This window comes from Fundulus heteroclitus, chromosome 22 (assembly GCF_011125445.2).
Source record: "Fundulus heteroclitus isolate FHET01 chromosome 22, MU-UCD_Fhet_4.1, whole genome shotgun sequence".
In the NCBI taxonomy this organism is placed as follows: domain Eukaryota; kingdom Metazoa; phylum Chordata; class Actinopteri; order Cyprinodontiformes; family Fundulidae; genus Fundulus; species Fundulus heteroclitus.
In genome coordinates, this window is record NC_046382.1 from 20,785,761 (window position 1) to 20,810,016 (window position 24,256).

Here is a 24,256-nt window from a genome sequence, read left to right on the forward strand (position 1 = left end):
GAACAGAAATCAACACTTTATATCACAGTGTGTGTAAGGAATATATAACATACATGCATTTTTATTGTTTTATTAAATTACAGAGATAGGTTAACCTTTTTGATAATATTCTGATTCATTGAGATGCACCTGTACAACTGTGCCGGTCTGTAAGCAAATATCTTATTTTATTTTTATCCTTTTTTGTTGTAAAGATAAAGACCTTTCATAAAACGGTTACTGTTTTTTTCAGTCTGCTCTGTCACCACCTTATAGAAAGAGCTAAGGTTAGAAGTGTTAATTAAAACAGAACAAGTTAAAACGTAGGATTTTTAAAGATGATGACAAAATATAAATAAGAAACAAGACATACAGTTGCTTCTACGGCGTCTTTGTGAGTTATATTTCTATAAAGTTAGCACTACTCCCTGAACAATAAAACAATAACAAGCTTGTCCTTTTGTATGATAGACTTTAGACTTGATTTTATTGAGTCCCCGAAGAACCATTCATACGCAACGAGTAGTACCACACAATCACACAAGCAATCACACACACAACTGACAAGACAGGAAGATAAGAGGCAACTTCATAAAGTTAAAAATAGACAGATCTAAACGGTACTTTAAATGTTTTTTAAATTCCGCTGAAACTGAACTTAAACACAGCAATTTCACAGTGGCCTTAAAATAAGGACGTTTATATCTATAGTTTGTTTAAAAAGTCAATGACTGTAGGGACAAGATAATTTGTTTGTTTTACACCTTGGTAAGGCATATCTCCTTCCAGAAGGGAGGGGCTTAAACTGTGTGTGTAGAGGATGGGTGGGGTCCACCAAGGCCTTTTCGGCTCGGGTTACTGATCTGGACTTGAATAGCTCCATAATGTCATTCAATCGTATCCTGATTATTTTTCCACATTCTTTGATGAGGCTCTGTAAGTGATTTTCGTCTTTTAGAATCAGCAAACCAAGCCAGCAAAGAAAGGAAAAACTGAGGACAGATTCATAAAAGCAACTGTGAAACATTTTCATGGAGACACAATGAATGAAATGACAGGCTTTCTTGTGATCTTCTTAAGCGGTGCTTAGTAGTGCGGCTTGACATTATAAAACCTTGTGATGCCGATATCAGCTGCAATAAATGCCTATTCTTATCTTTCCTCACTGTCTCATCTGTACTACCATCACTCTGTGACCTTTGGTATTTTGGGAAATGTAATTTATGGCCGGTGTGAGCATCTACGACATATTTGAGACTCTGCACAACTGGCTAAATATTACATTAGCATGTAAATTGCAAGTTCATATTAGCCAACTATTTTTGCCTACCAAACAGATATGAATTAGCATGAATTTAGCAAACAATGATAAGGCGATGACGACATATTCACGATATATCTTGTGCAGCTTTAGTTGTCAGGATGCTTTTCTTTAGGCTTTGTAAAGAAGTTTTTCTTCAGACTTTGGCTGCTTCTTCTCATTATTGTTATTCTGGTTATCAACAGAGGATTTTTTGTCTGGTATGTGAAGTTGCACAACTCGACTTATGACTCATTAAGGTATGAAAAGCCTCCTAAACTCAAAGGATGAGTCCCTTTTATGTCGACACATGATTTGATTCCTGCATTTTCACAGGTCACCTTGGAGGTTTCTCCATTTTCCAGGAGGTATCATTCCTCTCTACTGTCACCACATACTTGCCCTCCCCCCTCAATGCCACAAAATAAAAAATCAAAATCAAAATAAAAAAGCTAATTCACCCACATGCAGAAGCATCTTACGCAATCTCTCCATTTTCTCCTAAAATCTGTAAAGCTTATAACATTCTAACATAAAGTTGGTGAAGATTGTCAGTCATCCAGGTCATGACGGAGAATGGGAGGTGACACAACCCCCAAATCTAAAATGAGAGGAGTGGTGTATGCGGTTCAGTGGAGTGAGGAATGTTCTGATCTTTATATTGGAGAAAACAAGCAACCTCTCCACAGACGCATGGCTCAACACAGGAGAGCTACCTCCTCAGGACAAGACTCAGCCGTCCACCTACACCTCAAGGACAAAGGACACTCTTTGAGGACCAAAATGTTCACAAACAAGACGGAGAATTGAGAGAGGGGTGAAGGAAGCCATTTACGTAAAGCAAGAAAAAACAACTTTAAACAGAGAAAGGGGGGCTCAGGTTTCAACTTTCAAAAACTTACAACACAGCCATAGGTTTGATTCCTGCCAAGATTCACCCACCACACTTCCATGCATGCGACCACAACATTCCTCCTGTGAGCCAGGCAAACGATGAGCCTAACGACTCTCCATTGTTGGGGTGACCAGTTCCAGGTTAATGTACATACGAATCTAAACTCTAACGAGGCCTCGTCTGCAGGTCTATACAGCTTGGAAAACCACACTGCTCCAGACATTTTAAATAGGGGGTTTTCAGCTGACGTCACGCTCACGTGACTACTCAGCGCGTCCGCCATATTGGGTGGCAGTCGTTTCGCACCGTTGACCTGCATTGTATGACGCCTTAGGCAGTATTGGAAGTGAACAATGGGGAAAACGTGTTTAATGGTTGGTTGCACGGCCCGTGGAGGTGGAGATCAACGCTCTTTCTATCGCCTACCAGCCGTAATAGTGAATCAGTGTGAAAAAAAAAAACAGCTGTCTGAACAACGCCGTCACCTATGGCTGACACGGATATCCAGGTCCGATTTGGACGGTGTTAAGCTGGAATACGCCAGAGTCTGCGGTGCTCACTTTGTCACAGGTAATTAACTGTTAAGTATTTAAAACATGTAAGAAGAATATATTAATAATAGGGCTTGGGCGTTATGACTTATTACTTTCCGCGGCTGTCATGTTGACTGCCTCCGCCGCCTCTACTGCCTATTACTACCGCGTACTGTACTCCCTCTCTCAGCCGCGTTTTAATTTGATTAATTTCACCTTAACTTGATTTCAACCATGGTAAACCGTTGCTGTATTGTGGGCTGTAACAGCGCAACACATGATCGCCATGGGAAAAACATAGAAACAGATTCATTTTCCACCGCTTTCCTGCCTGGAGGCGCAACCACGGAGAACAACTGTTAGAAATAACAAAGAGTCGTCGGCTCGCTTGGATCGCGGCTGTAAGACGACCGAACATAACTTTCCACAGTATCCCGATGTCAATGAGAGTGTGTTCTAAACGTTTGAAACACATAGCAGCAAGTTAAAAGTACATTACATGCGCGAGTGGTTGTTAGCACTGACGGTTAGCAGCTACTAAACTAGCATGTGCCAGCCCGTCTGAGCGCAGCTTACCTTTGAACGAGTTGCTGTGTTCCCACTGTTTGCTGGCTTTATGATCTGCAGCTCCTACCAGCGCCAATACGGTAAATACAACTTAATTTTTCACTGGTCATTGTTCTGCTTAAATAATTAAAGCCGCGAGCGGCATCGATCGGCCCTGCAGCCAAGCGCCTTCGCGCACCGCCGGCCGCCGGCCACCACAGAAGCATGCGACACATTTGCGTCGGATTGTTTACATTTTTACCATCTTATTAAAACTCACCCGTCCACGTATGATGGCGATTTCCTTGATGTACATAACCAGATGTGAACTGGTTGTGAGCCTCTAGACCCTTGTAAGCTCTCATTTCCTCAAGAGTGTGCAGAGGGTTTTCACTGAACACCAGGTAATGCACTATGTCGCCGTGCTCTACATTTGGCCAATCATCTGGATTACGGCTAAACAAGGCACCGTGGAGGGCATACGGGTCCATATGGTCGATCACGGAACATTTCCTCAGATATACGTCCTTATCTGGTCGCTCTAGCGTGCTGGCGTACTTATCTATTCGCGATACGATAATACGTGTACGACAACTAGAGATAAGGAAGTGTGCCACCCAATATGGCGGACCGGAAGTTGGCCAGTGACGTCAGTGAAAACCCCCTATTGAGAAAGTTTCCTGGATGGGAAGTAAAACATCATCAGCTTCAGAATAGAAGTACAGTTGTTTTATTTTTTTAACCTTTTTTTTAATTCTAACATAAACAGTTAAAACATATAATATTACACTAACTGGAGAGTCCAGTACAATCTCCCAACCAGGGGTGTTTTATGGGCAAATTACTGCCATGTTCTGTTTTTACCCTGCCAGGAGAAAAAAGCATCTGAATAAGCAAATTTTGTCTAATAAGATACCCTGCTCTTGCTAGGATTATTAATTTCTTACTTTTCCGTTTTTGTTAAAAGTCACACATTGGTTTTTAAGAAGAAACTTAAATTGTTAACATTTAAGTTACTACTCTAAACTACTTTACCCCACATAAATTGCTAGGACACGATAGAATAGATAGAACACAAAGTTTTCTTTAGGGGTTAAGATAAAGTATGCTTACATCCAGGAACAAGCATGTTTTATGTCTGTATTTATCTATATCTATGACATATCAATAACATGATCATACCTTTAAATAGCACTTTTAACTTAAAGTAAAAGTATATTTTCATTTTCTACTTTTTAATTCATTGCTGTGTCATCTGTCCAGTTATATCTGGTGAGTAAAAATTATCTACAGGTAGATCATTGAAGAACCTAAACAAACAGAAATCTCACACTAAAGGTTAAGTTACATAAACAAACTTTCCCTTTCGTTTCTTTCCTTCTGCACAGTTGAAAGATCACAGTGTTGGTATGTATCTAAGAATGAATGCTTTAGACAGCCTTAGTTGACTAATATCCTTGTAATTTACAGGGCTTGTACCGAATCATTGAAATTACCACAACGTTGGTCATGCTTTACAAAATACTGAAGCTTTGAAGGCGGTTAAGCTGTTATCCTTTGTGGCTCATTTCACACAAATATTTTAACGTCAGGGGTTCCCCTCTGCCCATTGTGTGCAGCTTTTGGGGATTTTCCCAAAAAGTGACAGTCCTGTTTTTTTTCCCTCTCTCTTAAGGCTGTGGGTCTGACTTGAGTGATAACAAAACGGACACATCTTGACCACTCTGCCCAGCCCTTGTACTGTACAGAGACAAATATGCATGCTCTCACTGAAAAACCTGCTGGTGAACACAAAGGGGAATTCCAAACCACAAAACCCATAGGATGATTAGCAAACAAATAACTTAACCGCCCTTAAAGAAAAAGAGCTTACTGTGGAAACGACTTTCCTAAAGGAGAGTTTTCTGACTGCAACAGGAGTCACTCTCTTTCCTTCTGGCTTAATTGTGAGGGATGTAGGGGCTTTTTGTGGTTTCTCTGCCACTTGCCATGTTGGAAAACAAGATAGGCAAGGCGCTTTACAATTTGTTGCATCGGTTTGCAGCAGCAGCGGCACTGTTGCCTTGCAGCAAGCAGTCCAAACCTTTTGCATGGAGTTTGCATGTTCTCCCTGTGCGTGAGTGGCTTATCTCCAGGTACTCTGGCTTGCTCCCACTGTCCAAATATATGACTGTTAGGTTAATTGGTCTCTCTAAATTGCAGTGCAGGGCATGCTTGCATAGTTGTGTCTCTGTGTTGCCCTGTGATGGACTGGCAACCTCTCCAGAGGGTACCCTGCCTCTTGCCCAATGAGACGAGAGATAGGCATCAGCCCTCATTGCAAGCCTGCACGGATAAGTGGGCATAAATAATGGATAGATAGATGGAGTTTGGAGCAGTATTCCTGTTAATCCTTTTATTTCCAACAGCACATGTGACTCTTACCTCTCGAGTTCGCAGCTGGAAGTTCTTTCCCTCATGGTAGCAGTTGTAGGTTCTCAGCAGTGACAAGACGTCAGACCTGAATAGCAACACAAAGGCTGGATTAGTGCTAACAATTCACCCACAATGCAGGCATTGGTGGCAGTAAATGAAACGTATTACATCTAATCAACACCTTGATTTTGCTTTATTAACCGCTTTCACTAAGCACTTACTTTGGTATGAGCTTCTCTTCGCTGAGCTTCACAAAGGTCTGACGTTCACACATTCTCACTGAAAAAGAGACAAAAAGTTTATAAAGACTCCGCTTATGGTTCGAAATAATAAAAGGATTTAAAAATAAAGATTTGAACGTACAGAGACAGAATGTTATGTGCTGTAGATCATTTGAATAAACAGAACAAAGACTGCCACTATGGTGCCTTGCAAAAGTATTCATAGTCCTAAAACCTTTTCATGTGTTATCACGTTACAAGCTTAAACTTTAAGCTTGTTCTTTACCAGAGTTTTTTATGTGACCAAAACAAAGAAATGTATAGATGTAAATAAAAAAATGAAAATGAGAGATGTCACTAAATGTTTTACAAAAATACTGAAAATTTGGGTATCGGAGTCAGCTGTGTGACTTGAATACCCCTGACATAAAACCCTGTGCAACAAATTACCCCGAGAAGTCACCATTATAGGAAACAAACTCCGAATGTTGGATCCACCATATAATCTCAATATGAAGCAGTGAGAAGCACTGCTTTTTTTTTAAATTTCTGCTTCATTTAAAAATCCCACAATCTCACTGTTTACATGCACAAAATCTGACGATCGGATTAAAATGTATTTGGATTAAATAAACAGATTGTACCATTTATATGGGCACACACTCCATTAATCCGATCATAATGTGTGTGTAATTGCACCTGGCTTTATTCAGCATACAACCACTCTAACATGCTCAATTATCAAATTACCCTAAAAAATAATCCTACACCCCGCTATAATTACTTTAGTAAGTTGTCCAGACCAATCACAATGTTTTGTGTAATTGTGCAAACGTTAAACCAATCATGTATAGTGACGACATCAGAAGGCGCAGGGCCCCGAGCAGATCTGACCACCCGAGCAGATCTGGTACCTACACCGGCCCTTTACTCTGATTACTTTTGTCCATGTAAATGTAGCTATTGTCACATGACCAAATAAAAACCAATCCCCTCCCCCTCTTGAAACACAGGTACAAAGGCCCCTTTTTACCTATCACTGCAATACGATGTCAAAAAAATTACTGACATTGGTCGATACCAATGTTAATGTACTGTAGATATTTAAATCAATTTAAAAGCCTTGAACGTTTTAAAACAACTAAGACATAGTAGTTGGACATCTTAACTGACCGTCAAAGAAAGGAAAGGAAACAGAAAAGAGAGGATTGATCTCAGACAACAAGAGAGGCCCATGATAACACTGGAGGAGCTGCAGAGAGCCACACCTTATGGGAGATAATCTGTTGACAGGACACCTCTATGTTTTCGGCTTAACAAATCTGGCCTTTATGGAAGAGTGACAAAAACAAATTCGTTATTGAAAGTAAATCCGAAGTTTCGCTTGCAGTTTACGCTGATTGGACTCAGATGATCTACATGCAAAATGCAGTTTGTAATGCAAATGTTGAACTGCTTATCACCGTGAACACAACGTGCCACAGTGAAACACATTAGTGGGAATATCTTGCAGGGGGGATTTGTTTCTTCAGCAGAGACAGGAAAGCTGTTCAAAATGCATGGAGAAAAAAATGGATGAAGCTAAATTAATGGGAACAGTCAAATAAAATCTGCTAGAGGCTGCAAAAAAAAAAAAAAAAAGAGAAAACAGAAACTGGAAAAGAGGTCATCTTCCAGCAGGACATATAAACTAAACACATGTCCAGAGCTACAGTGGACTGGTTTATAGCAAAGAATATTCATAAGTGGTTAGGTCAAAGTCCAGAACAACATCCAATTGATAATTTGCCAAGACTTGAACATTTCTGTTCACAGAAGCCCTTTTTTTAATCTGCTTTAGCTTTAGCTATTTTTGCAAGGGAGAACGAGTAAAAAAAAAAGAGATCCACCCCGGACAAAGCTGTAAAGACAGACCAAAAAAAAACCTGCAGCTGCAATGAGTGAACAGTAACTCTGGGTGATGAATACCAATGCAGGACAGAAGTTTTTATTTGTAAAAAAAACAAAAAGAGAAAACAAATAATTAACACTATAAATCATTTCTCTTCCAGATCCCACTTAGGCAGCTTCTTGTGTAGGTCTATGAAACATGATCCCAATAAATAGCAAATTGATGTTTGTGGCAGTAACATGGCAAAATGTTAAATAATTTAACAGATGTGAACACTTTCGAAAGTCATCTATGTACATATTTATTTCCATTCATCATCTTGAGTGGAAGATTTTCTTTAAAACAAAACCTACGGAATGCTTTTGCTTCAGGGCTCCATGTAGGGGCAATGAATTAAGGGAAATCACATGGACTTGTTGACACAGAGCCAACAGAGGGGGAAAAAAGTATTATCTTGCGCCAAGGTTACAGAGAGCCGGGGGAAGAATGCCCCTGTCACCATGCGGGGACAAATTCTTCCTCTACAGCGAAATAATTATGATGAATGTAAAGTATTCTAACTTCTCTGGAGCTTTAACAAAAAGGAAAATACAGTCTAGAGAATTTAAGAGATTTTAAGTTTCCTTCTGTCACACAGTGAAGAGTGCAGGATTTACATTAATCACAGATTCATTCAAAATATCACATGTTCTCAGATATATATGTAGAGGGTTTGCTTTGCTTCATCCATGTATCCTAGTTTCTGGGAATTTCCTGGTTTGGAAAGCCCGACTCCTGAATGGTGGGGGAGGAGCATTGGTATAAAAACCACAACATGTGGCTCGGAAGCTCAGTGCAAACGCTCTTCTTGTCTCCAGCATGGCACTTAATCTTCAGGCTGTCTGTCAGCTGGCTTTCCTGAGCCTCTGCTGCTTGCTCACTGCAGGTAAGAATCTATTTATTGTCCGAGGCTTACACTCAGGCAAAGTACGACATTTGGTTTTCTCCTGCAAAAGCACTGACCGAGTGTGGACGTTAATCTGGTTTTTGTGTCTGTGCAGTGAGGGAGACAGACGGCACGTATGTCCCGGGAAGATGTTTGTGTCCAGAGACGATAAGAAGTGTCAGGGGGCAACTATCAGACCTTAAAATCTACCACAAAAGTGCCACCTGTAGCAGCGTCACAGTCATGTGAGTACCAGCCGCTGCAGCCGCTCGAATATCATGCACCCTTAGATGGATGAAAACAAACGAGTTGTACTAAACGTGTTTTATTTGTGCTTTTTCAGAGTGACGCTGAAGAGGACCAACTCAAACGTGTGCCTGAATCCAGAAGCACCGCTGGGCAAACAGCTGCTGCGATGCTGGAATAGGTGAGAAGCTCAACCAAAGACACTTGTTCCCAACATTCCCAATAGTAATAGCTGAAAACTGTAATTCTTGAAGGGTTTATTAATGCATCATAATGAAAGGCAGCTCTTCTTCTTCTAAGAGAAAGTGCTAGAAATGCACTTTTCCCCCCCCTTAAACATCCCAATGTATTATTTTCTAGATTTGGCAAAAGGCAGCACCTTAAAAAAAGGCAGCAAGGCTTCAGTGATCTGACTACCCGTGTTTGTCTTTCTCTTAATGGGTTGTACTGAAACGTAATTTCCCACAAGGGGGACAATAAAGCAATTTAATAATTACATTAAGGGAACAGTGTAATGCTTCAGCTTTGAGGTAAATTGAAACTAAACTGACTCTAGGTAGGACCCACCCGTCTACCAGTTACCTTAAATATCTCCTAAAGGTATTCTATTATGGCCAGAATGTTTTTTAGAGAGACAGAGTGCCCTATTTAACACTTAGTTGACCTTTTCTACAGCTCATCAGTATTGATGACGCCTACGTGTTCATCTCCCCACTCAATCCTGTGATTTTAATTCTGATATTTTTTTACTACTGAACATAACAGCTGACAGTTATCAACTGCAAATAGATGAAGTTTGTGTTTGCACATTATCCCATCTCTAAGGCTTGATCTGTGAAATAAGTGGTTTAATTTGCTTTTCAGAGCTCAGAAGTTGGGCCGCGATGTGAAGGTTTGTCTGCGGAGGAGGAGACGGAGAGGTGGTCAAAGTCAGAGGCTCCAGCAGAAGGCAAGGAGGCACGCCAGAAGAGGATCGTCCTCAAGATCGAACTAAACCTGCAGCCTCATAAGCAGCATAAAGCTACTGTGTGGAGACAAGTGTGTATGGACTCATTGTTGCTGCACTGTGGACTCTGTTGGAAGCTGCAGTTCAGGAGTGCACGTTCAAAACCTTTTCTATCTATAAGACTAAAGGTCATCATGCTCCCTTTTGTATTTATCAGAGCTATAAATCTGTATTAGCTAGCTGCAGGGGGCTACACGGACGGATTTCAATTCTAAAAACAAAGCCCTGGAGGCTTGGCATTATAGGTGACAGGTTTTGCTTTGAAGCATAGTAAAATAGTCAGTGAACTGTTTATGTGTAGCTCTGTACAAGCAGCTGGAAAGACTTGTGTATTTATTTTTTATATATGAAAGCTTTTTGATGTTGTTTTGTTAATAAATGTAAAAGAACAGATCTGTGACTGTGTATTTTTAGGCTCAAGCCTTTGATAGTTCATCATAATTAAAGGAAGGGGAGGATAAGTCCTTCCTTTGCAGGACATGCAAGGTCAGCCTCTGCTTTAGTTAAAACGCTGCAGGATGAGTCAGCAGCGGGAAAGAAAAACAAACTAATCTCTCTCAAAATGTTTGCACATATAATGTGTTTTTAAGCTATAGAAAAAAAGGAACCATGTGTTGTTTATAATGCCAGTTCACAGTAACGTTCGAGTAAAAAAAAAAAAAAAAAAAAGCAGGATCTTCTGAAGATGTGAAGCAAGAGTGTTACAACATAGATCATAAAGTACCCTAATATCGTTATCGTTATATTTTTATTGTTGGCGGGGCGCAAAAGGCATTCCTGTTTGAACCACGGAATATCATGTTTGCTCATAAATTTGCTGCCTGAGAGCACTTGTGAAATATTTGTAAAGGTACACCCAATTATAACCGCACAAGCAAAGAGCCTGTGCAGTTAACACTGTTATCCTTGCACCCAATCTTCAATAAGCAAAGCATGCTCCAACCTGCACTCCTCCAATCCCAGAAAAAAAAAAATCCTAACGGCTTACATATAAACTCTTGTGAAAACATCGTGTGATCAGTTTCCCAGAAAACTGTTCATAGCACGAGGGAGTGAAATGAAAAGTGAAAGTATTTTTTTTACAACAAGGTAGGCTTTGTTACAGGTTGGGTCACACAAGGGATTTCCCATAAATGCTCTGGCATCATTTAGGACATGGACTGAAAGTCAAATTTAGGCTTTGTCAATATTAGGCTACGATGTGGCCAGATTAAGTATTAACCTGTGATAATGGTAAGGATAACTGCCAAATTAACGGAGAGCAAGACAAAGAAAACCAAATCTTCCCTTGTGTTCTATTTTTATGAGTGTTTTATCACTCATACAATGTCTGCTATTGTATGTCTTGCTTTTATTTTTTTTATTTCTTTTTATCTTGGTATGCACAGCACTTTAGCAAAAACTATTTTTAAACGTGCCTCATAAATACATTGGATTTGGATTCTGCATTTGTATTTGGTACAGAGTTTTGTAAACATCACCTTGACTCGTTCAAACATTCTTCTTGTCATGATACAAGTTTTCCCCCAAAAGGTATTTGGCTTGTCCACGAGAGCAGCTGCAAATTTCCTTTCTGCTTGAAGCTGTTGGTTTTGGAACAGACACATTATTCTTGAGAAGCATCTTCTTAATCTGATGAAAAGCAAAACTCTCTTCCTGTTGAGTGTTGCTCTGTGGGCGGTTAGACAGGGGCCAGCAGGGGCCAGGGCCCTGTAGAACAGGGGGAGGGGAGGTCGGTGAACGCCACCGGGCCCCTTATGGTCTGTCATGCAAATTACTTGGAATAACTAGCGGCTTTCCTGGCTTTAAACGATTTTGTGCCTCTGCTCCAGAGCTGTCATATCCTAGGCAGAACAGACAATACAACCATGGTGGCATATATAAACCGACAAGGGGGCACCTGTGAGCTGCACACACTGACTCAACCTAATAATGTGGAACAGTGCAAACCTGTTGCCATTACACATCCCTCTTGCACTGATCAATGGGGTTTTAACTGGTCTCCTGGAGGATACAACTCTATGAGGAATGGAGACTCAACCCCGAAGCGTTCCACCAGATTTGGGAGAAGTTTGGTTGACGATCTCTTCGCTTCACGTGAAAATGCAGTGTCTGCTGTTCTTATTGATGGGGGACAGGGTGAGCATTTGACTGTGGATGCTTGGCCGCATCCGTGGAGGTGGCTGTGTTATGTTTCCCAGCCTGATAACATCGGTACTAAACAGGGTGAGGGGACAGCAGTTGTCAGTGACCTTTATGGAGCCATATTGACCCAGCATGCCGTGAACGGCGGAGCTCATGAGTCTCCTTTGCACGCAACAAAGGCTCATCTGAAAGGAGGTGTTCATTTCCTAAAGGGTTATACTTCCTACAGGACCTTTTTGAATCTTGGAAAAGCCTTTCCACCATCAGAGTGTATTTGGCTGCTTTTTCAGCATGTGGGTTTTGAAAATGTATCAGTGGGACAGCATCCTCCAATTAGAAGGTTTATGAAGAGGCTCGTCACCCTTTTCCCATTGTGGGATTTACCTGTAGTCCTGGAAGCCCTCTCAAGACTCCCTTTTGAGCCTCTTGGGTGTGCAGACTTAAGAATCCCTGAAAATGATTCTTCTGCTGGCCCTAACATCAGCCAAGGAGATAAGTGAGTTGCAGGCTCTGTCTGTGCATGGTTCATGCTTGCAGTTTTCTCCAGATGGCAGGCATGGTGGTAATACACCCTAATTCTGTTTTTGTGCCTAAGTTTAGTGAGTCATCCTAGAGATGCTCTACATTGGAACGTTTAGGTGGACAGGACTAAGGTTCTCTGGAGAGGTTACCAGCTTTTGCTGTTCTGGGCTCCAGGCCATAAGGGGAAGCCTCTCCACAGCCAGTGGCTATCACGCTGGATTGTATGTATGCCAAGGGCCGCAGCCTCCATAGCAACTTAGAGCACATTCCACCAGGGGTATGTTGACCTCTTGGGTCCTCTTAAAAAATGTTTCTGTTGGAGACATCTGTGCAGCAGCTAATTGGGGATCCCCGCATGCTTTCATTAGATTCTACTGCCTGGATGTGAGTGAGCCATCGTTGGTGCACTCAGTCCTTCCTGTCGTTATGCTTCGGAGCATGCAATCTGGGAGTTGGCTTTATCTCTCATAGTGAGATACTGAGAGAGGTTTAAAAGAGAACTTTTGATTATCAGAACAACCTCGGTTCTCTGAGTGAGATATCTCACCACACTGCCCTGCTTGCATGGTGACATGGAAGAAAAACACGTGACAAAGCCAAGTGGAGGGTAGAGGCGCTTGTAAAGGGGGACAGCTCTCCCGTGCCAAGCACAGATTGGTCTGTCACTGAAAGATGTTGTGGTGTTGGGGCTTCCATGATTGGTTACTCCTAAAGGCACTTCCCATAGTGACATACCTCACTCAGTTTTCAGAGAACCGGAGTTACCCAGGTAACCCAAAGCCTCACTGCACAATTATCAAGAGGCACTCCCTTATCAAATATCAGCAGCGATACCACAGGAAAAACGAAAAGTTAGCAACTGAATAACCAAATGAAATCAAATAATATAGTGTTCGAATTTTAAAAGTTTGTGTGTCTGAAGATCTGTATACCAATGAGAGGATCATTGTGTTTCTATTCTGGTCTAAAGTCACACAAAATCTTAGGGCTGAGTCCAGGTTTGTTTGCCACCAAGCCTCTGAACAACCTTTAGCAACACACAGCATTTAGCACAACCCTCTCACAGCCAAAGTTAAAGTTAACTGCCTTTCAGAACTAAAGAAGTATGCTGGTGACCTGCAGCTGAAGAGGACATCAGGATAATTTTTTATGAAATGCACTCTGTTCAAAACAGGAGAGAACATGCAACCAATCAGGCCTTCAAAAATATTGACAAGGACAAAGTTCCAACTGAAGAACTTGCTCCCACATGCAAGAACTGTTAAAAGAAAGCTGCTGTTGCACAGCAGCAACAAAGGAAACAGAAACACAATAGCATGTGGTATTGAACACGTTAACAGAAATGTAAGAAATACTTTTACAAAGAGAACTTCAAAATGTCTTCTGTATGGAGAAACTAGTCGCATGTGTTTTTCATGTTTGCTTTTCATCTATTCTTCCTCAAACTGTTTTTAAATGTTTAAGGTTCTGAAGGTCCTTTCTATGTACTACGACTCTCACATCTGTCCACAGACTTCAAATTGGGCCATTATAACTTTAAACTTTTATTCTATGAAACAACGTAAATTTCCTTGGCTGTGTGTTTTGGGCTGTTTTCTTTCTGGGGAAACATTCTTTCATCTTTGAATTCTTTTCAATAACTAAAGCTGCACAATTTCTCACCAATTAATCTGTCTTGCTTCATCACTGTACACAATATGGGTACCATGAAGAGCATTTTGGACTGCAACAAATGCAAGCTAATTAGGTATATACTAGGAAATCAGGTTCTCTATGGCTGCTCTATATTTAGTGACACTTGTTTATATCCAGCAGAAAATGTTTTACAATGCTCACTCTCCATGGTTCAATACGGTAAATAAAGCTAGCTGCTGCTTTCCCCCAATCTTGAGCACAGCCCCCACCCCCCACTCCACTTACCTCTGCCCACTTTCATGGAATTTTTCAAATTTGTCTGGGAGCAGAATTTTGCTTTCACATAGGGGTGAGTTATAATTTAATGCAGCACGGTGTAACTTTCAGCCACTAGGGGACACTAGACCTGTAATTTCAAGGTTTAGCACTGCTGAAGGCCACTGACAACACTGCAAATTAAACAGTCTCTCTCCGTGTTCTGGAATCTGATAGCAGACCACTCTGTACCAGCAGACAGAGATACTTATAAAGACAAGGCCTACGTTTGGTTTATTGTTTGATTTTTAATGTTACTAATGATCTAATATGCATAGACCAATAATAGTACATTTTGAGTTGAACAACAATTTTTCTTTTTCTGTAATTATATTAGGAATAAGGTGTACATTTATTAATTTATTGAAAAAAAATTACTAGGGGAAAGTAGATACTGGCAGATACAAATAAACGATTGACAGAAGGTCAAGAAGAGCGGCTGCCTTGCTGGCTGTGCATGATGTGATGAAATGCTAATAAACTGACTCTGCTATAATTTACACTGGCCAGTGGGGTGGCCATGACATGGCATGGGGGGGCTTTGGCCACCCCCTGGTGGTGCCACTGGGAGAAGAGAGGACGAGGCAGAGCTAGGGGGAGAGGTAGAGGGAGGAGGAGCTCCAGGAGCAGTGAAAGAGAAGGACGGGGCAGACGACTGGCTGAAGTTGTTTAGAAGTTTAGAAATGCAGCTTTTTACAATACGTAAAAATTAAGAAACCTTTATTTTTACGTATTGTCCCGCTCTGTTTTGGTAACCGGAGACCTTTAAAAGGCCACCAGTTAATATTAACCCTGTGCAATAGCAGCAGGACAGTGGTGCAGGGGGGGTCTTAAGACCCCTCTGAAAACAGCTGTGAGGTGGAGGCTTACTCTAATAAGCATCAGCAGAATTCTCAGACGAACAGAGAGTAGAGGGACTTAATTTCACCTGATACACAGGTAGAGTGTAATACTGATAACAAGACAAACAATGATGTCGAGTATGATGTTCTATGTTTTATTTTTCACTCAAGTAAAGAGGTTTTCTGTGGTTTGTTTCAACTTAGTTTGAGCTTCTCGTTTTATACTTGTTGAATCATTAAAAGCAGTGAGTTAGCAGTCAGTAGCATGCATTTCACAATTTTTACCCATTATATCCAGGGATCAGTAAATCCTTCATATCTATATCACCATTATTTGGTATGTCAAATTTCTTTGGACCCCCCAATAAAAATTCCAGACCCCCCCCCCCCATCCCCCAATTTATAATCCTCTTGTGCCGCCGCTGACTCTGCTGATACTGATTAGCAAGTAGCAGTGTGAAATATTTTTAAATATTCAGAGATTTCAGCTTGTTGTCTGTCTTTCTATGTATTTTTTGCACACCATTCTCTTCATGTGTTTAAGACATATGTATTATTCCCCATATCGTTCCAATTATATACCTTTAACTTAATTAGTGTACTGATCTCCTATGATTCTTTTGTATGTGTGGAAGACATGGGCTGTCACCAACAGTTGGTGTTATCAAATAAGAAATTTTCTATATATGCAACCTCTTGGTATTACAATTATTTTAATGCTTGACTATACAAATATCTGTAGTATTACATATATATATGTGAGTATAAAATATTTGGTGTATATGTTTAAAATTGTATTCCTTATGTAAAGCCATGGTAGACACATTTTGCACTATCTAAACTTTTAATATTGCATTTCTAAATGTCAGTCTATAGTTGGGAAAAAAAACTGTTCTGAAAGTTTCAACACTGTGAAGCTGATGATATGGTGTCCTCTAGTGTTAACAGAATAAATTACACCTTTTGGTCACAGACCATCCACTAGGCAGAGCTCCATAAAGGGATTCCAATCTGGTCTCAAACTGGAAAAGACACAGCCAGTAGAAACAAACAACCTACCATTATCCTCTTTGACTAATAAGGCCACAGACCTTTACTGACACAAAGTCATTAAATTTATATGTAGTATTAGGTCACAAGATGATGTTCTGGTAATGTATTGATGTCTACTTTCTTTAATATAAATTCTAATATAGAATATTTGCCATATTTTCCGGCGGAGCCTTTAAAACCTCCCTCGCAATAAATGACAGCAGTGATTCTGAAGAAAAATGTATGAGTAAAAAAAAAAAGATTGGTTAGTGGAGAGGAAAAACAGAAGAAAAACTGCTTGCATTGGCAGCTCCCCCCAAAACCAGGAAACAGACAATGCTGTCTGGGTCTGGAAAGTGATGTGTAGAAAGCAGGGTGCTAATTCAGCTGCACTCCAAGAGCATGAAAGAAGAAAAAGAAAAACAAGAGCCAAGAGTTGTATAAATAGCTGCCACTTGGCTGCTTTTCTTATTATCAAAACAAAATGCATCTTGGGCATGTTGTGTAATCTCCGTAAAAATCACTAACAGATGTGTTTGTAATTGAGGTCTTAGCAGCACCTCTAAGGACTTCTGCCCTTTTTCAACCAGCAGTAGAACTGAGAGAAGGCATGCATAAAAAGATGTCCAGTCTATTACTCATACATATTTATACACAGTAAGAGATGCATACATTTTCCATAACTTAAAGATTTCCAGTATTCCACCATTATAATAAATTATTTAACCTTCACGTGTCCGCACAGAAGATGGATTTATCTTGACACACAGTACTTTACAAAAGCATTCATACACCTTGAAAATTGTCACTTTTATTTTTACTTTACAAGCACTGACGTCAATTAATTCTAATAGGGTTTTATAATAGATATCGGGTTTTGCGATAGACCAATGGAAAATAGTGCATTATTGTTAATCACAAGGACAAGTAGGCATTTACCTTAAATAAAAAAATAAAAATATGATTGTATTCAGCGGCCTCTATTCCGATTCAGCAGACTTTATTCTAGTCTTACTAAGTCTCCTGATTATCAAGTATTGAATAATAATTGAACTTTATTGATCTCACAATGTAGAAATTCACTTCTGCATCTTAACCCATCCCCTTGGGGAGCAGTGGGCTGCCACTGTGCGGCGCAATTGGGGGTTAAGGGTCTTGCTCAGGGAGCCAGAATGGCAGCTTGCGGGAGTTGAACTCAGAACCTCTAGGACCGAAGCACTGTGCTCTAACCACTAGGCCACCACTCCCCTTACACATTTGTAGTGTCCACAAATGTGTAATGTAATCTCAGATTAACCAATTATCTCCAGCAAACACCAAATGTTTGATCATTCATTTAATCTTAGTGTAAAGCTGGTTTGTGATGTCCCCAGAGTTTTGTTAGAGAACCTTAGTGAACAAACTAACACTGCACATCACCCTTAACACACCATTCCTGCGGTGAAACATGGTGGTGGCAGCATCATGCTGTGGGAAGTCTTTTCCTTAACATTTACAGGGAAGCTGGACAAAGTTGATAAGAAGAAGCTGGAGGCAAATACAGAGTAACCTTGGAAGATAGCCTTCCAGCAGGACAACAAATTTAAACAAACAGACGTTTTAGTGTGATATTCTGTCTTGGTTCCTGTTTATGACTTGGTTAAAATTAGCTTTTCCCTGCTTTTTGGTTTATGTAGGTTTTAGGTTCTGTCATAGTTGGAGTTCTGTCTCCGTTCGTCCGTCCGTTGTCTTCCGCTTATCCGGGGTCGGGTCGCGGGGGCAGCAGCTTCAGTAGGGAGGCCCAGACGTCCCTCTCCCCAGCCACTTGGGCCAGCTCCTCAGGAGGAATCCCAAGGCGTTCCCAGGCCAGCCGGGAGACATAGTCCCTCCAGCGTGTCCTGGGTCTTCCCCTGGGTCTCCTCCCGGTGGGACGTGCCCGGAACACCTCACCAGGGAGGCGTCCAGGAGGCATCCTGACCAGATGCCCGAGCCACCTCAACTGGCTCCTCTCGACGTGGAGGAGCAGCGGCTCTACTCTGAGTCCTCCCCGGATGACTGAGCTCCTCACCCTATCTCTAAGGGAGAGCCCAGACACACTACGGAGAAAACTCATTTCAGCCGCTTGTATCCGGGATCTCGTTCTTTCGGTCACGACCCAAAGCTCGTGACCATAGATGAGGGTAGGAACGTAGATCGACCGGTAAATCGAGAGCTTCGCCTTTTGGCTCAGCTCTCTCTTCACCACAACGGATCGGTACAGCGCCCGCTTCACAGCAGACGCTGCACCAATCCGCCTGTCGATCTCCCGCTCCATCTCCCCCCATTCGTGAACAAGACCCCAAGATACTTGAACTCCTCCACTAGGGGCAGGACATTCTCCCCAACCCGGAGAAGGCACTCTACCCTTTTCCGGTTCAAGACCATGGTCTCGGATTTGGAGGCACTGATTTTCATCCCGGCCGCTTCGCACTCGGCTGGGAACCGCTCCAGTGAGAGCTGTAGATCACGCCCTGATGAAGCCAATAGGACCACGTCATCCGCGAATAGCAGAGACGCAATCCTAAGGCCACCAAAGCGGATCCCCTCAACACCTTGGCTGCGCCTAGAAATTCTGTCCATAAAAGTTATGAACAGAATCGGTGACAAAGGGCAGCCTTGGCGGAGTCCAACTCTCACCGGAAACGAGTCCGACTTACTGCCGGCAATGCGGACCAGACTCTGACACCGGTCGTACAGAGACCTGACAGCCCTTATTAAAGGGTCCGGTACTCCATACTCCCGGAGTACCCCCCACAGGATCCCCCGGGGGACACGGTCGAATGCCTTCTCCAGATCCACAAAACACATGTAGACTGGTTGGGCAAACTCCCATGCCCCCTCCAGAATCCTGCTGAGGGTATAGAGCTGGTCCAGTGTTCCACGGCCAGGACGAAAACCACACTGCTCTTCCTGAATCCGAGATTCGACTATCCGACGGACCCTCCTTTCCAGAACCCCTGAATAGACCTTACCAGGGAGGCTTAAGAGTGTGATTCCTCTGTAGTTGGAACACACCCTCCGGTCCCCCTTTTTAAATAGGGGGACCACCACCCCAGTCTGCCAATCCAGGGGAACTGCCCCCGATGTCCACGCAATGTTGCAGAGCCGCGTTAACCAACACAGCCCCACAACATCCAGAGCCCTAAGGTACTCAGGGCGAATCTCATCCACCCCCGGAGCCTTGCCACCGAGGAGCTTTTTAACAACCTCGGCAACCTCAGCACCAGAGATGGGAGAACCCGACCCAGAGTCCCCAGGCTCTGCTTCCTCAATGGAAGACGTGTTGGTGGGATTAAGGAGGTCTTCGAAGTATTCCGCCCACCGACGCACGACGTCCCGAGTCGAGGTCAGCAGCACACCACCCCCACTGTAAACAGTGTTGGTGCTGCACTGCTTCCCCCTCCTGAGACGCCGGATGGTGGACCAGAATCGTTTCGAAGCCGTACGGAAGTCTTTCTCCATGGCCTCTCCGAACTCTTCCCACGCCCGAGTTTTTGCCTCGGCGACCAGCTGAGCCGCCTGCCGCTTCGACTGCCGGTACACATCAGCTGCTTCCGGAGTCCCACAGGCCAAAAAAGCCCGGTAGGACTCCTTCTTCAGCTTGACGGCTTCCCTCACCGCTGGTGTCCACCAGTGGGTTCGAGGGTTGCCGCCACGACATGCACCGACAACCTTGCGGCCACAGCTCCGACTAGCCGCCTCAGCAATAGAGGCGTGGAACATGGTCCATTCAGACTCAATGTCCCCCGCCTCCCTCGGGACGTGTTTAAAGTTCTCCCGGAGGTGGGAGTTAAAGCTCCGCCTCACAGGGGACTCCGCCAGACGTTCCCAGCAAACCCTCACAGTGCGTTTGGGCCTGCCCGGTCGGACCGGCTTCCTCCCCCGCCATCGGAGCCAACTCACCACCAGGTAGTGGTCGGTGGAGAGCTCCGCCCCTCTCTTCACCCGAGTGTCCAAGACATGCGGCCGCAGGTCAGATGAAACGACAACAAAGTCGATCATTGAACTGCGACCTAGGGTGTCCTGGTGCCAAGAGCACATATGGACACCCTTATGCTTGAACATGGTGTTTGTGATGGACAATCCATGACGAGCACAGAAGTCCAACAACAAAACACCACTCGAGTTCAGATCAGGTGGGCCATTCCTCCCAACCACGCCCCTCCAGGTCCCACTGTCATTGCCCACGTGAGCGTTGAAGTCCCCCAGCAAAACGAGGGAGTCCCCAGGAGGGGCACTCTCCAGTACCCCTTCCAAGGACTCCAAAAAGGGTGGGTAATCTGAACTGCTGTTTGGCGCATAAGCGCAAACAACAGTCAGAACCCGTCCCCCCACACGAATGCGGAGGGAGGCCACCCTCTCGTTCACCGGGGAAAACCCCAACGTGCAGGCACCGAGATGGGGGGCAACAAGTATGCCAACCCCAGCTCGGCGCCTCTCACCATGGGCAACTCCAGAGTGGAAGAATGTCCAGCCCCTCTCAAGGAGACTGGTTCCGGAGCCAGAGCGGTGCGTCGAGGTGAGTCCGACTATCTCTAGTCGGAACCTTTCAACCTCGCGCACAAGCTCAGGCTCCTTCCCCACCAGAGAGGTGACATTCCACGTCCCAAGAGCCAGCTTCTGCAGCCGAGGATCGGAACGCCAAGGTCCCCGCCCTCCACCGCTACCCGTTACACATTGCACCCGACCCCTTTGGCCCCTCCGACAGGTGGTGAGCCCATCGGAAGGGGGACCCATGTCGCCTCTTCAGGCTGAGCCCGGCCGGGCTCCATGGGCAAAAGCCCGGCCACCAGACGCTCGCCAACGTGCCCCACCTCCAGGCCTGGCTCCAGAGTGGGGCCCCGGTGACCCGCGTCCGGGCGAGGGAACACGAGGTCCAATAATTGTATTCATCATAAGGGGCATTTTGGGCTGCACTTTGTCTGGTCCCTCACCTAGGACCTGTCTGCCTTGGGTGACCCTACTAGGGGCTTAAAGCCCCTGACAGCATAGCTCCTAGGATCATTGGAGTTCTGTCTTAGTTTTGGTTTGTTCTGTCTTAGTTTTGGTTTGTGTCTTAGTGTGAGTTTTGAAGCTTCTTTTACAGTTATTGTTTTAAGTTTGGTTTCTGATCTGGTCTTGTTTTGAGCCTCAGCACTGATGTCTGGTCTAATTACTTACTCTGCACACCTGCCTAACTCCACCCCTCCTGCAATCACCTCTCACCGGTTTCACCTGCTTCCTCCTCAATATAAACTGCTGAGACCAGACATCAGAGCCAGGTCGTCTTGTTGAGTTATGGGTGCGTCTCCTTCTGCAAGATTCTGTTTTTGATTTGCTTTTGGATTTTTGACCCCCATTGTCTCCAGTAACCTGAGCCATCCTGTTCTGTCTGTTCCTGCCCTGCCTGCACAACTGGACTGTTTGTTTTTCTGCCATTTTTGTTACAACAGGTTTTTTTAGATTTTGTCTCTGTTTTTGATTTCTGTTATTAAAATCCTTCTTTTTAAAGAAACCTCTGCTGGTCTGGCTGAATTCTGGGTCCCCTGCCTCTGATCATTACATTTAGTGCTTCTTAAACTTTTCATAATATATACCACCTCAGTAAATAACTGAAGTTTATCAGTTGTGTTTTTATCTAAGATAAAATAGAATAATAAAAAAAACATAAACCTCAATTCAAAACATAGGGATAGATGTAGTACAGTTTTTATTGATTGCTTTGACCTGTTTCAAGAAACTGGCAACCTCTCAGTTTTCATCATCACCATCTCAGCAGAGCAAAAGACACCTCTTGCAAATGAGTTAACCCATTCTCATTGGTTTAACACATTTCCCCCGCCCTTTTGCAAAACAGTTAACGCAGATGTCATTCATGCAGTCCAAACTCCATTGCTTTAGCTTTGGTAGCAAAACAGAAACTATATGTTTCAAGCTCTTAGAAACACGACCTGCCGTGCCGCGCGGCCGCCGGTGCGTCTCGTGCCTCCTCTCTCCCCTCCGTTCCCCCGACGCCCGGTGCCTCCTGCGGGCCTCGCCAGAGCTGGGCTCGAAGCCCTGCTCTGGGTCCCTGTCACCCACCGTTGCTTGCCTGCCTCTGCCACCACAGCGAGCAGTCCCAGAGGGGACACGACGTACAGTGTGAGCAGTCCGGTCTCGTCCGAACGTCGCGCCGCACAGATCGTGAGCGGTGAACTTTTTAAACCCCGCGGTTCCGTCGCACAGTTTGAGATGTATATAAGTACCACGACTGAAAAACTCGTACAGTGTACGCCCGGCTTAAGGCAGATGAGAGTCAGAGTAAGAGGTAGATGGTTTAGGGGAAGAAGATTATGAGGAAGAGGAATCCATGTGTGAGGTGAAGGTGTAGCTGGAAGGGCTGAAGTTACAGATGAAATTTGGGCAACTATGATTGATCGTGTGGTAAATCATGGCCTTTCACTTAGAGGGGCGGGACAAAGAGTCCAACTTCTTCTCAATAGAAACACGGCTGCATCCATTGTAAAAGTTTTTCGACTTTGGGCTCCTTTGATTAGCACTATCACTTAGTGGAAATGGGGGGTGGTGGGTTGCTTCCTGCAGGGTGCAGTGGCTGGGTGGAGGGGTTCCTGGGACTCTGGGGGCACTCGCAGTGGGGCGCTTGGTGGGTCTGACTCCAGGGTCTGTTGCCCCCATCTGGGAGGAGCTTGGGAGGCCTACGGGTGGCCTGCAGCGCCGCTTGCGTCGCTCTTGGGGAGCTACGTGGTGACGGACGTGGGTTACTGACCTGGTAGCTGTGCTGTCGCTGGGTGGGTCCTGGGTGGGTCTGGGGTCCCTGGGGCGCGCCGCCCTCGGGCGGGGGCCCGGTGGGGCCTCGGGGGTTCCGGTTTTGGAGGGTGTGCCGCTTGGGGTCTGGGCCGGCGTGCGCCCGGGTGTCTGCCCCTGCACGGGGCCTCTGGTGCGCTGGGGGGCCTCGGGGCCTATTGAGCTGGTAGGGGGGAATGGTCATTAACATCTCAGGGCAGATGCTCTTCCCTTTCTTTGGGTTGGCACTCTGCTAGTGGGGGGAGGGGAGGGAGGGGGAGTAGTGACTTACCCAGCCTGGATGTCTACTGTCGAATGTATGGTGAGATGTTTGAATGTTAGTGTTGGGGAGGGGTTAAGTCTACGGGTGGGGGGGGGGGTGGACGTTCTGGTGGGTTTGTGTCCGCCCCCCTGTCCCGGTCCTGGTCTGTGTAGTCTCCCGGTGCGGGTTTCGCCTGGGGGGTGGGGTTTGGGATGGCTTGTGCGGGCTGGCTGGCCTGGGTCCCCCCATCTTATTAATTTATTTTTTTATTTATTTTTATTTATTTACAGTTTTTATTGATTGCTTTGACCTGTTTGAAGAAACTGGCAACCTCTCAGTTTTCAGCATCACCATCTCTACAGAGCAAAAGACACTTCTTGCAAATGAGTTAACCCATTTTCATTGGTTTGACTCATTTTCCCCGCTCTTTTGCAAAACAGTTAACACAGATGTCATTCATGTAGTCCAAACTCCATTGCTTTAGCTGTGGTAGCAAAACAGAAACCATATGTTCCAAGCTCTTAGAAACTTCTTGATCAAAATGATATCACTGAAGCACCTGATTGACTCTTCTTTACACAATTTTTCAATTTGCAATCCGTTTGCAGGCTTTACTTAAAAGGTGCCATGTTGTGTGTTGTTCTTTGCAAGCATGGATGGTCTAAGGCAGATGAGAGTCAGAGTAAGAGGTAGATGGGTCAGGGGAAGAAGATTATGAGGAAGAGGAATCCATGTGTGAGGTGAAGGTGTAAGTGGAAGGGCTGAA

The 24,256-nt window shown here is 44.1% G+C and overlaps 2 protein-coding genes across 2 annotated transcripts in view; one reads left to right on the forward strand and one right to left on the reverse strand.

The window, feature by feature from the left end:
* The window catches only part of rassf4a (Ras association domain family member 4a), a 55,812-nt gene that overhangs the window by 14,806 nt on the left and 16,750 nt on the right, over positions 1–24,256 (reverse strand). Inside the window, exons 2-3 of the mRNA XM_012880621.3 lie at positions 5,890–5,947; positions 5,678–5,753 (exon numbers count right to left, since the gene is read on the reverse strand). Of these exons, the coding sequence (XP_012736075.2) occupies positions 5,678–5,753; positions 5,890–5,947 (134 nt within the window). The remainder of the gene's footprint in view (positions 1–5,677; positions 5,754–5,889; positions 5,948–24,256) is intronic.
* On the forward strand, positions 8,594–10,350 carry LOC105938746 (C-X-C motif chemokine 9). Its single transcript, XM_012880622.3, has 4 exons — positions 8,594–8,705; positions 8,821–8,950; positions 9,049–9,132; positions 9,816–10,350. The coding sequence occupies exons 1-4, from the start codon at positions 8,639–8,641 to the stop codon at positions 9,943–9,945; spliced, it is 411 nt and encodes a 136-aa protein (XP_012736076.2). The 5' UTR covers positions 8,594–8,638; the 3' UTR covers positions 9,946–10,350.